At 37.9% G+C, this 13,750-nt stretch overlaps 1 protein-coding gene across 4 annotated transcripts in view; it reads left to right on the top strand.

Moving 5' to 3' along the window:
• Positions 1-12,988, top strand: part of ARHGAP29 (Rho GTPase activating protein 29) — a 75,630-nt gene extending 62,642 nt beyond the window's left edge. For all 4 annotated transcript variants that reach the window (XM_027114378.1, XM_027114380.1, XM_027114381.1 and 1 more), the window contains 7 exons: positions 1,204-1,343; positions 1,632-1,820; positions 2,090-2,227; positions 6,353-6,585; positions 7,808-8,138; positions 8,271-8,379; positions 10,850-12,988. In XM_027114378.1, coding sequence (XP_026970179.1) covers positions 1,204-1,343; positions 1,632-1,820; positions 2,090-2,227; positions 6,353-6,585; positions 7,808-8,138; positions 8,271-8,379; positions 10,850-11,733 — 2,024 coding nt within the window. In that variant the 3' untranslated portion in view covers positions 11,734-12,988. The remainder of the gene's footprint in view (positions 1-1,203; positions 1,344-1,631; positions 1,821-2,089; positions 2,228-6,352; positions 6,586-7,807; positions 8,139-8,270; positions 8,380-10,849) is intronic.
• The last annotated feature ends 762 nt before the right edge of the window (positions 12,989-13,750 follow it).

The following is a 13,750-nucleotide window of genomic DNA, read 5'->3' as shown; positions in this document are numbered from 1 at the left end:
AAAAGGCATTATGGTGACTTAAATATATCCCAACAAATTATGTACAAGTATGGGTTGATAATGTATTAATCAAATGTTACAAGTAAAAATATAAGAATAAACAGCAAAACCACTGGAGCCAAAATGTATTAGCATGTTGATAAAATAGGCTAGATATTTTGGTCTTTCATAAATCTAATAGTGACGTAATTGTTCAGAGTGTTGCAATACATGAGAGACATTCTAGTCATGAGAATTTCTATATGAGAAAAGCCTCTTCAAAAGAAATAGTGTAAGAAGCTAGGCGGGAAAAGTAAATACCTGTACTTCTTGAGGGCAGGGAAAGTTGTGGATGCTGAAGGGTATAAAAGAGAAGTCACGTTAATGGCTTCATTTGAGACCTCCAGATACCTGTTCTGGTATCATTTTCTTAAATAGTATAAGAACATCTGACCTCTGGTAGGATTTTTTTTTTTGGCTGCATTGGGTCTTTGTTGCTGCGTGTGGGCTTTCTCTAGTTGCGGCGAGCGGGGTCCACTCCTTGTTGCGGTGCGCAGGCTTCTCACTGCGGTGGCCTCTCTTGCTGCAGAGCATGGGCTCTAGGTGCGTGGGCTTCAGTAGTTGTGGCTTGCAGGCTCTAGAGCGCAGGCTCAGCAGCTGTGGCTCACGGGCTCAGCCGCTCCGCGGCACGTGGGATCCTCCCGGACCAGGGCTCGAACCTGTGTCCCGTGCGTTGTCAGGCGGACTCTCAACCACTGCACCACCAGGGAAGCCCTCTGGTAGGATATTGATAGATAACTAGCTAGTATTACTTATAATTTTGTAATGAATTGAGAATAGCTTTATCTTTAATGCAAATAATGCTGACACACTAACCTCATATAGCTAGTTTTATTCCAAGCTTTCAAAGGGTCATTTTCTAAGAATGTAATGCCACCTGTGTAATAAAGGACATGTTAATAACTGTAAATTCGCTGATTCTGGAAACATTATGCCATGCTATTTTAGAAGTATCTTATTGGTCTGATGGTGATTTTTTACTCGTAGCTTAAATGTTTGATATATGTGTGCCTTGTAAGAGATCTATAAGTTGGATGCTTATTTTGTTATTATAGTAAGAGCTTTTTGTAATCTTATTTAAAGATTTTTTTAAATGTAGTATCATACAGTATAATTTTTCTGTAGTCTTACAATTCTTACATACTATTCTACTTCTGTTACAAGGACCCAATTCCCTCGGAACATTTAAGAAAACTTTGATGTCAAAGGCAGCTCTCACTCACAAGTTTCGCAAACTGAGATCCCCCACAAAGTGCAGGGACTGTGAAGGCATTGTGGTATTCCAGGGTGTTGAATGCGAAGAGGTAAGGTCATTCTGGAATTACATTAGCCCTTTTATGCTTTTTGCTTTGAGCAATGCTTTTTGTTATTCATTTTACCGATTAGGATCTTTTGCAAATGTATTTTTAATAAATTGAACCACGGTGTATTTCTGTAATTTTATATTTCATTTTGCTAGTAAATGTATTTCAAACACCACAAGTAATACCTTTTAAACTCATTTTTGTTCTGTTACCACTCTACCTGTAGTTTGTCCAGTTGTGAATAGTTTTAAGGTGAGTTAACCATTTTAGACTTTCGTTTTCTTGTAGTGTCTCCTTGTTTGTCACCGAAAGTGTTTGGAAAATTTAGTCATCATCTGTGGTCATCAGAAACTTCTGGGGAAAATACACTTATTTGGAGCAGAATTCACACAAGTTGCAAAAAAGGAACCAGATGGCATCCCTTTTGTACTCAAAATATGTGCCTCAGAGATTGAAAATAGAGCCTTGTGTCTACAGGTACATTATAACTTTTAAAATTAAAAATTTTTAAATGTAAATGTGATTTGTTCTAATGATAAGGAGACACTAAAGGAGAACAGTGCTCTCAGTTTTTACTAAATAACTGAATTTATTCAGATTTATTTGGAAAATATTACCTCATTTGGTCCTAGTTTTTTCCTAAAATATTTAGAATTGAAGTAGACATTAAGTATATTTAGAGGTCTGCATTTAATCATTTGTACTGAAGCAGAATTTTGCAAAATTTTTTCTCTTTTCTTCTCAAGGGAATTTATCGTGTATGTGGAAACAAAATAAAAACTGAAAAACTGTGTCAAGCATTGGAAAATGGAATGCACTTGGTAGACATTTCAGAATTTAGTTCACATGACATCTGTGATGTCTTGAAATTATACCTTCGACAGGTAAAGTTTTTAGCCTTGAAATTTACCATTAAATAGAGCAAAAATATAATTTGCGGTTTGCTGATGTTTGCCACACATATTTTTTTCATTGACATAGACCATGTTAATATCTTTCCAATTATTAATGTACAGATCAAAGAGTGTATAAAATATATGTACAATTTAAAGACCCATGATAGTAAAAACTCATTTTCCATCACCTAGCTTAAGGAAATAAAATATCACTATACCTTATAGAAGGCCCCTGTTTGCCCCTCCCCAGTTGTAGCCCACAGCTCTACCCAGTGGTCTTTCCTAACCATGTTAATACCTCCCTCTCTTTTCTTAATAGTTTTAATACCTGTTGTGTATTCCTAAACAATATATCATTAAGTTCTAGAAAACTGAGAAAGCATAAATCTGGCTGTTTAAGAAAAGTCCACCATTCACACTGTTATATGAAGAATTCAGCCAATAGAACAGTGTCTGGGTCATAGTTTGGCTTTACTTTCATAGATATTTTAAAATAACTATCGTGGGAGGTTACTAGTCAAGGTGTGAATGCATTCAGGGAACATGAAGTTCACCTTAGTTGGGGGGCAGGGCTATCCTATAAACGAGGTACTGTAAATTCAGCAGGAATGTGGTCGGGAGTGGACTTGCTCTATATTTTCTCTTTCTTTGCTCACTCTTGTACCTGCATGCTATAGGAGTAGGTCTGAAGAAAACGCTTCTGTGGGTGAAGTAAGTGGCCATAGTGGCTCAGGCAGCAGTTCCTGGAAGGGTTACAGGAACAACCAGCACATTGTTATGATAAGCCAAGTACAAAAGATCTGGGACAAGCCCAGCTGCATTCTGTCCTTGGGTGAAGCTCTCTGTCCTTGGGTGAAAGTGAAGAGACAGTTACGGAGAGCATAGTGACGATGGTCCTCATTGTGTCCATCTCAGGAGCTTTGTTCTTCATCTGGGTCCTTTTTAATATGGTGAAGAGCTGTCATCCTGGGATCTCTCTTCTCTACCCAATTCTGTGAGGAAACACCTGTCTTCTGTGTCATGTCTTCCTGTTTTTTATTTATTGTCCTGTTTTGGTTATGCCCATCTTTGAGCAAGGTGGAATAAGAGTAAATATTTGAAACTGTTTGATCTGTAAATGTATTTATTCTGCTTTCTTGAATGGGGATACTGTGAAAGTTTATAGTATTGTAGGCTGAAAATTATTTTTCTTCAGAAATTTGAAGGTGTTTTTTTATTCTCTTTGAAGCCTGAAATCCTTCTCATTCCTGATTCTTTTTATGTGGCCTATTGTCTTCTCTCTGAAAGCTTGTAGAATCTTCTTTTTCTCTCCATTTTCCTAAAATTTCACAGTGTATGCCTTGATGTGGGTGTATTTTCATCCATGGTTTCAGGCACTCCACAAGCTCTGTCATTCTGCTTACTTGTCCTTTAGTTCTTGGAACTTTAATTTTCTTGCTCATTTCCTCCTCTCTATTTTCTCTCTATTTTCTTTCTAGAACTTATATTTAGATACTTAACAACCACAGTGGTTCTCTAGTTTCCTTCCCTTTTCCCTAATTTCATTTGTTTTTGTTTTCTTTTAACACCTTCTAAGAAACTTCCTCAGCTTTTTCTTCCATTCCTACTGTAAACTATTTTATTTCTGAGATCGTCTTTTAATTTCCAAGAATTCTGGTTTTCTGTCCCTTTTATAGCATTCTTTTTTAAATTGAATGCAGCATCTCTTCTACCTGAACTCTTCGTAGCTTTTTTTAAAGAGGATTCTTACCTCTGCTTAGCTTCTAGCTCCATCCAATAGAAATATAATGTGAGCCCTATATATAATATTAAATTATCTAGTAGCCACATAAAAAGAAACAGGTGAAGTTAATTTTAATATTTTATTCAACATATTGAAAATATTATCTGAACATCTAATCAGTATTCTTAAATTATTAATGAAGCATTTACCTTTTTGGCCCTGACTCTGGGAAGTATGGCATATACTTTTCATCTAGAGCACATGTTAGTTTGAAGCAGCCACCTTGCCACTGCTCAGTAGCCGTATGTGGATAGTGGCCACGATATTGACAGCACAGTTGTAGACCTTCAAGTTGGTTTTTTTCCTACTTATTTTGACTCTGTCTTCCATAGTTGTCTCCTTAAAATTAAAGCTTTGGGAACTGAAATCTATCCAGAAACTCTTGAATACATGAAGGCTTTGAAGATTTTGAGCTTTACTGTAGTGTTATCTAGGAGAGCTGTTTGGGAAGTACCTGAGGTCTGTATCTCTAGTTCTCTGCTCTTGGGCTGGTCTGATACCCCAGAGAAAGGTCTTTCCCTGCCTACAGGTGTGGTTCCAGAACTCTGGGAGCCATGTTAGGTCAGAAGCTCCAGGATCTCTGCATTCAGCAGGCACACAGTCATTAAATCCTTATTTTAAGATAGTTGCCCACCTGTTCCTTGTGCTTGGCATTGCCCGTCCAGAGACCCTCTGTTTCACACTGCCCAGAGAAGAAATCCCCAGACTTCTGAGGTTGCTCAGGAGCATGGAGTGGAGACAAGGGTCTAGAAATCTAATGCTGTTCAGATAGCTCACCCTTCCCCGAGATCAGAGGACCTAGTCTGACAATCCCTGAGTCTCCTTAGGATCCGCTAAATCATGTTGGTTCTCAGTTTGGAATTTCAGCTTTCTCAGGAGTGCTACGTCAGCACTTGTTCACCTCCTCTTCAGCCTGTGAAATGTTACTTTTGTCCCCATTCCTGTTCTTCCAGTCCTGTAGGCTTAACTGTATTTCAGTGGGGTGGTAGGAGGGAAAGAAATTAGGTACAAATGTTGGATGTGCCACATTAGCCCAGGAAACTATTGATATCTCTTCAATCACATTTTATAGGATTCTCAACTGAGAAGTGGAAACAGTGTCTTTGAATGACTTTTAATCTCATAATGAATCATCCTTTATTTCTTTTATTCAGTGGAGGAGAGGAAATAAATGGGGTCCAATACTATCAGCTCTCATTTTATCCTAGGAATACTATGGGACCAAAGCTTTAGTGTGGGAAGCCATGCTCAATTCTTACAGTGTTAAGAGAGTAGCCTTTATTTACTCATTACCATGTGGTAAATCTGAAGCTCCAAGAGTGACCAAGATGGTAGAGGTAGAAATTAATCTCAAGGCTTCCCCTCTCTGGGAACAGAAGGGGAAACTGGAGAAGTGGTGCCTACCTCACCACAGATGTTGTAGGACATCAGCTAGCCAGAGAGATGCTGTATTTTCCATTGCTGAGCAGTGGAATCATTGAAATCAGTTATGCCAGTAGACAGATCAAGGTGGTATGCCCATTGACAGTTTGAGAGAGGAACTTTTTTTGACCTACTTATGGCAATTCAAGTTGTATTTAAAAATTGGATGACAAAATGTTGACAGTTTCTTTCTCGTAAGTCATATCGTCTTTTGCTAATCTTCAGTCTGGCCCGAGTAAAACACAAGCACCCTATAGCTTTTTGTTCTCTCTCTCCCCCATACCAACAGAAAATAAGCTTTTTCTAATTAATTTGACTTATATTGTATATTATCCTGGGTTTGTTTTAATAAAATAGTTGAAGATCATGCTAACTTTGGGGCAGTCATGAATGTAATTGGTATAGCATATCTATCAGAGTTTTAAAATCATATCATGTGGCTTTAGGTTTAGAGTTTTACTGATTACCAGTTAAGTCATTTTTAATATAGATATAATGTATGGTGATATCGGATTTACTTTATAGATCACATCTAGCAAACATATGTACATTTCTTTTTTTTCTTGTTCTTGGGTGTAATTTTTTTTCTTCTAGTTGTATTAAGATATAATGGACATACAGCACTGTATAAGTTTAAGGTGTGCAGCACAACGATTTGACTTACATACATCATGAAATGATTATCACAGTAAGTTTAGTGAACATCCATCATCTCATACAGATACAAAATTAAAGAAATAGAAAAATATTTTTCCTTGTGATGAGACATGTACATTTCTAAATGTGATTGACCTTAAGTCTTGTTACTCTAAAAAGAACATGCTAAACCACTCAGTAGCTATTCGGTAGGTTATTAACAGGGAAAAAATGGGCAGAATGATATTTCTAATGTAATTTTATTTCTTTAGCTACCAGAACCATTTATTTTATTCCGATTGTACAAGGAATTTATAGACCTTGCAATAGAGATCCAACATGTAAATGAAGAACAAGAGATGAAAAAGGATAATCCTGAGGACAAAAAATGTCCAAGTACGTGCATAGAAATAAACCGAATTCTTCTAAAAAGCAAGGATCTTCTAAGACAATTGCCAGCATCAAATTTTAACAGCCTTCATTACCTCATAGTTCATCTTAAGCGGTAAGAATTTGAATAAGACAGACATTGATTAGTGGGTGGATAATTGATCAGTTTTTCGGGTTTTATGGGTTTTTTAAAAATTGTGGTAAAATACACATAACATATAAATTTACCATTTTAGCCATTTTTAAGTGTACAGTTCAGTAGTATTAAGTACATTCACACTCTTGTGGTATTGTTTTTACATTGAATGTTTCATTTCTAATATGTGTTAGGGAAAGAGAGACATTGAATATGTGTTCGTGCAGCCAACATCTTTCCCTCAGATGCCACTTATATGCCAGGCTCTGGCTGGGGAAATTAGGATGCAAATATAAGGTTTCTGTCATCTGTTGTGCTTGTCAGCTTGAGGGGCAGACCCGCACACAAGTGCAGCGCAGCGTCATTCTTGTTCTGACGGAACTTTGCTCAACATGCAGTGGAAGATGGGGGAGAGGGGGTCATGAATCAGAGAAGGTAACCCTGAGCCAGACTTGAAGAACTGAGTAATGGTTTGGTGACAGAGAATGTACAAAAGAGCATTCCAGGCAGAGGGTAATAGACACAGAGACACAAGAGATCATTTTGCTTTTGAGGACATTTAAGTAATTTGGTTAGGCCAGGATATAGCAAGCGTAGCACAAAGTGAGCTGGAGGAGTCCTGGTAAAGTCATACATACCTGGCAGATGAGTCGACTGTCTTCTTTCTGTACTCACTAAAGAATTTTTAGCCAGGAATTTAACATGCTCAGGTTTGCCTGTTAGATCTTTATGGCAGCAATATGGAGAATAGATTGGAGGGGAGGTATTTATTTACTTCAGTTCAGATCTCTTTGAATAGCCAGAGAAATAAAAGGTGATGAGAGCTTGAGGTAAGGTCTGAGCAGTGGGATTGGCAATAAAGCAGAGAGATCTTTAGGCTCAACTAGGCTTGGAGACTAGCAGTGAGATAGAAAGTTTCCAGCATATGGACTTGGGAGGATGTAATATATATTTACTAAGGTGGGAGCAGCTTTTAGGGGTGTGTTTTAATTTCTGCTGGTAAAACTGTACTGGTTCCTTCTACTTACTTATATTTAATCCTAATACTGTGAAACCCAACTTGGTGTGTGGTCAGTATTTAAGCAAATAAATAGATCCTTTCCCTAGACTTCTGCAGCCCATTTTTTCCTCCACCCTTCCCAGCCCATAGTAAACGACTGTCAAGGAAATCTAATACAGCCTTTTGTGTTCTGCATCACAGAGTCGTCGATCATGCAGAAGAAAACAAAATGAACTCCAGAAACTTGGGGGTGATATTTGGACCAAGTCTCATTAGGCCAAGACCCACAGCTGCTCCTATCACCATCTCCTCTCTTGCTGACTATTCAAATCAAGCGAGGTTGGTGGAGTTCCTCATTACCTACTCACAGAAGATCTTCGATGGGTCCCTACAGCCACAAGATATAGCTGTGTGTAGTGCAGGTGGTGGTGCACCTCAGGTTGACCAAGGCTATCTTCCGAAGCCTCTGTTATCACCAGAAGAAAGAGATCCAGAACATTCTACGAAGTCACTGTTTTTCTCTTCAAAGGAAGTGAGTTTTGCTCTTATGGAATTGTGTTGGAACTTTGTAATGTTCACGTTATTAATAAGTTAAGAACCTTTGAACTGTTTATTTTGAGGTGTGTTTTGCTTCTTCAAGTTTAAAAATTTTCTTCATCAACAGGATATCCATACTGCAGATAGTGAAAGCAAAAGTTTTGAATCCACTGCATCATTTGAGGAATCAGAACGGAAGCAAAATGCATTCGAAAAATGTGATGCATGTCTCATTGGTGAGTGGCCATGTAAAATGCATATTTGCTGACTTAAAACTGTCCCAATAAACCATGATTAAAAGCCAAGGTGAGTGGCGTTAAGAGAAGTCAGAGAAAGAAGCTTCGTTAGTAAATGCATCTTTGCCGGCCATTAAGAAAGTTGCCTTCATTCTTTACAATAACCCTTCTTATAAAAAGACTTGGAGTTCGAAGGTGTGTTTTGTGTTCTGAAAACTTTTTTTATTTTTATTTTTGCCATTAATTAAAGTCAAGGCAGAATCTGGTAAGCAGTATGATGATTCGTTAGCATCTTCTATTACTATAGATCATTGTATTGATCTCATTACTCATAAGGTGTCAACTAGACTCCTAAAATTCAAAAAATTAGACTCAAAAAACCTCTAAAATTCTTTTCAAATGCCTTTTCCTGTTGCCTGCCTGTAACACATTAAGCACACTTATGTGTATATCTTTTTAATTTCCTTGACTGTAATCATCTTATTCACTGTATGGTAATTTTAGTTTCAGTGATAGCTACCAAGCTATTCATTTGTGGAAAGGCTTCCACTTGTTACTATAATTCTGTACATCACTAGAGCTAACTTGCAGTTTTTTTAAGTGCAGCCATATATTTTAAATTTGAGTGTAATGAAGTATTAGTGGTCACAGCCTGACAGGTCTAAAAAGTAAGGGAGCTAACATTCACTAAGTACCTGCCTGCTCTGTGCTAAGCACTGTGCTTCTTGTTTGATTCCATTTATCAACAATTCTGTGCTATAAATAGGTAGTAATAGCCCCGTTCAACCCATAGCCTAATAGTCTGAGAGACGTTAAATAATGTCAGAGGTCATGCCCCTAATAAATTGTTCAGTATTTGGACCTATGTCTGTGATTATTTCACTATTCCATGAGCTAGGGCTCCCAATTAGGAATAGTAATAAAAATAAATGTCATTTTTCAAGGGCTAACTGTATACCAGATAAATAAGCACTTTTCATGGTTAGATCTTTTAGGCCACATATAATCATAGATAAAATTATGATTCCTTTTGACAGATGAAGACACTGAGGGGCAGTGAGATTGCCTTGCCTAGTGCAGAAGGGGTAGAGCTGAGTTAAACCTGGCAGGTGGGGTTCAGAGTCTGCACTCTTACCCATTACACTCAAGTTTTTTCCCTTAGAACTTAAGAATGCACTTTGGGGCTTCCCTGGTGGCACAGTGGTTGAGAATCTGCCTGCTAATGCAGGGGACACGGGTTCGAGCCCTGGTCTGGGAAGATCCCACATGCCGCGGAGCAACTAGGCCCGTGAGCCACAACTACTGAGCCGGCGCGTCTGGAGCCTGTGCTCCACAAAAACAGAGGCCGCGATAGTGAGAGGTCCACCCACCGCAATGAAGAGTGGCCCCCACTTGCCACAACTAGAGAAAGCCCTCACACAGAAACAAAGACCCAACACAACAAAAATAAATTAATTAATAAACTCCTACCCCCAACATCTTCTTTAAAAAAAAAGAATGCACTTTGGTGCCTACAGCCTGACCACAGTGTGTCAGGTCCCTTAGGGTGTTTTATACACGTGGGGAAGCACCTGGGAAATCAGAACAAGAGAGCACTGTCCTGGAAGCCCAGAGAAGAGAGGTCCACAGTCTCAGGTAAGGAGAAAGGTCAGATGAGGTAAGGACTGTCAAGTCATTCTGATGGGTTGCTGTTTGCAGACCGCTGCCCAAAAGAGGAGCATGAGCAGAAGGCCAGAACTTACCAGAAATGGGACTATTTTAGGGGAGATGCTACAAAAAAGGATAGGGTCTGAAGGAGTTCAGGGTCCCAGTTTGAGAAAACATGGGTCCAGACTTGATAGGAAAGAGAAGAAAGTACGTCTGGGAGTAAACAGCAAATAAAGAGAATGGCATTTTTTACTTAAAATAAAACTATTCAACCTTAATCAGACAGGATGAATATGATAGTCCATTTATTAGTTGATAAGATGAGGGCATCTAAGGCATTTAATATGATATGCTCTCACTGTGGGTTGAATGTAACTGAAAAGCAGATTGAGTTGGCAAAAGCCTTAGGATTCAGGGCATACTTACATTTGGTTGGCATGTACATTGGTGTAACTTTTCTGAGGGTAACACACCAATATCTGCCTGTTGAAATCGTGACGACCCTTTCAGCCAGCAAATACTTGTTCATACACAGCACATAAGAGAAGCTACATCAGCAAGTGTGGTTTTTTTTCACTAACCTGCAGTGAATTTTGTAGCTGTTTATTATATTGATTTAAATAAATATGGAATTCTAACATTTTAATTCAAAGTGTACCTTTAATATTTTATGAGTATTTTACTCCTCTGCCTAGAGAATAACTTGGAAAAAATATATGAAGACCCTTGTTTTGAGAGGGTGTTCATCTATAACTCGTTTGGACTCTCTTGTTAACTGCGTGCCATAAAGTTTGATTTTTAAATGAATCTTTTCCTTTCTCAGACAACAAAGTGCGTTTGCTTGTAGACCAAGAGCTTGAATCAGCATCACAAAAGATGGAAGATGTTTGTAAAACCTCCAAGCTGCCTACTCTGAAGTCCGATAGGGAAATAAATGGTGTCGAGAGGCATACTCCAAGGACCAAGATTAGACCTGTAAGTTTGCCTGTAGACAGACTACTACTTCTTGCAAGCTCTCCTAATGAGAGAACTGGCAGAAATATGGGGAATGTAAATTCAGACAAGTTTTGCAAGAATCCTACCTTTGAAGGAGTTAATAGAAAAGACACCCCAACTATTGTTTGTTCCAAATTTGATGGCTTTGATCAGCAACCTCTACAGAAAACTCGGGAGAAACAGTATGAACAAAATGACCTGACTGCAAAGACTGCAGTGATTGTGCCCAGTGCATTCCAGGAAAGAGAAGTGTCAGTGAGCATCAGGAGTGGTGGGGACCACCCAGTCAGCACCACCAGTAAGCCACACACAGAACCCATCAGGTCAGCCAGACAGGTGTCAGAGAGACGGTCTTCTGACTCCTGCCCTCCTGCTCCTGTCAGAGCACCCAGAACACTGCAGCCCCAGCACTGGACCACGTTTTATAAACCACCTGCTCCTGCTGCTAGTGGGAGAGGGGATGAGGAGAAATCTGTGACATCCTCCGCAGCTGTGCCCCCTTGCACAACTCACGCTCCCCAGCAGCACGTGCTGAAATCAGTTCCAGGTTCTGAAAATGCATCAGCTGGTCCCGTGCAGCCGGTTAGCAAGCCTAAAGAGAAGGCTGAAGAGCGTGACTTACCTGGTGTACATCCAGCATGTCAGAGACCGAGGCTGAAACGAATGCAGCAGTTTGAAGACCTTGAAGATGAAATCCCACAGTTTGTGTAGGGTTGTCAGAATTCAGTTTTTCTTTTTTCGTTTTGTTGTTTTGTGGTGTTGTATTTGTTTTCTGGAAGAAATTTTTGACAGGGCCTCTCTTGTATAGGATTGCCAAATCATGGATTTTGTTTTTTGTCATTGTGGTGTGTTATCCTGTGTTGGTTGTATTGAATGACAGAATGTTTTGATAGGGCCCCATCTGTGCCTCACTGGAATTATATGTATTTTTGAAGTTGTGAATAAATAGATAGACTCATGTTTTTTAAAGTTCAGTTGATTCCCCATAATATGGTCCATTTAAGTGCATCCCTAATATATGATATAGCTCTCAACTAATAGGTGCAATTGAGGAAATCAGCTTTATTTTTTTGACGTGAAACTACATGCTTATTTATAAAAGGAATGTTTCTGAGTGCAAGTGCCTGAAAGATCTTTGTTTGGTATGATTGTTTTTTCACACAATTTTATAGTGTATCTTTGACCATTTGTGCTTTTATGGTATGTGTGTAACCTTGTATTTTTCAATTGGCGAGTCACTTAACTTTTTCATATTTGCGTAATGGCCAAAAGGCTTGCAAATCTGTATTTAATTGCATTTTAATTAATTGCCAGATTTTACACGTGAGAGGCAGTTGAATTGTACAAAGAAAATGCACTTAAACATGTTTCCAAATTGTATAGTTCAGTCATGTCTTATTTGGTTTTAGCTATTATACATTTAGTAATTTTCACTTCTCAGCTTTGTTCTGCATAAACTTTTGTTGTTCAACAGCTCTGAACCTTTTGGTATTTTATATAACAGTCCAAAACAGTGTTTTAAAATTCAGTGCCTTTCCTTTTAATATTGTCTGGGATTTTCTTTAAAAAAAAAAAACCCTTTCTTTTGTATGAAGTGTTTTCACTTATGAATAATTTTATGTACTTTTTCTACCTGAGTTTATAACCATTGACAATGTATGTTTCATCTGAATCATACAAAGATTTATTTAAGTTGATTCTAAGTATAATTCAATAAGCCTCATTGTTTGGAATTTGAGAGGAGGTATAGATGATTGGATATATTTCATTTATAAAATTCCCAGTTTTTGGAACTAGTATAGTTCTGTTATTTTCTTGGTTTTGTCATTTTGCGTAAAATAGGATATAAAAGGGACAAAAAAATAAAATAGCCTCTTTTTATATGTGTGAATTATATTTGTAACAAATGCTTTTGTATGACCATGTTATACTTGATAAAAAATATATACATTAACCTGTTAAATTATTTCAAGTTCTTGTGGTTTCTCTGAAATTGTTGCCTCTTAGGGTGTGAGACTTTAAGGTTTATTAACCATTGGCTTAGTGGTCAGCACTTGGGGCTCATATGTCCCTTGACTACAACATGGAATTCATTTTATGGGAAGTTGTTCTATAGTTCTATATGACATTAAGGACTAGGAAGAAAGAATAACCCAAATCTTTTTGTACTGGAGCCTTGTTTTTAGTCCTCATTGTAAAAAATATAAAAGAATTGTATTGGTATGAAAACCTAAAAAGAAAATAAGAGCCAACATTGATTGAGCCCCTTCTGCGTGCCATGAACTCTGCTAAGTTCCACATAAATTATTTCAAGTTTACAGCATCCTATAATGGGTAGGTAAGTACTTTATTATTCTTGTGTTATGGATAAGGAAACTGACGCTTAGTTAAATAATGTGCTCTAGGTTCCACAGGTGTAACAGTTGGAGTCAAAAACACAGGGCTGCCAGATTCTGATGGTTGACCATGATGTTTCTTTGGGTTTTAAGTAAAAATAAAAGACATATTTTTCATTTTCACCAAGAACTTTATTCAACATGTATTCACTGTTTTGTTCCACTACCTTCTTCCATTTTTTAGGCAACTTCATAATTACATCTTCCCAAAACTTTTTATCTTTTGAGCAAAGAACTGTTCCAGGTGTCTTTTACAGTCTTCCAGGGAATTGAAATGTTTTTCCATTAAGAGAATTTTGTAAAGACCAAAATAAATGGAAATCCAAAGGTGC

This window comes from Aethalodelphis obliquidens, unplaced genomic scaffold, assembly GCF_003676395.1.
Source record: "Aethalodelphis obliquidens isolate GAN/ISIS:26980383/991018 unplaced genomic scaffold, ASM367639v1 scaffold13, whole genome shotgun sequence".
Lineage (NCBI taxonomy): Eukaryota > Metazoa > Chordata > Mammalia > Artiodactyla > Delphinidae > Aethalodelphis > Aethalodelphis obliquidens.
The sequence above is the reverse complement of the archived record's forward strand: the minus strand, read 5'-3'. Positions and strand labels throughout refer to the sequence as shown.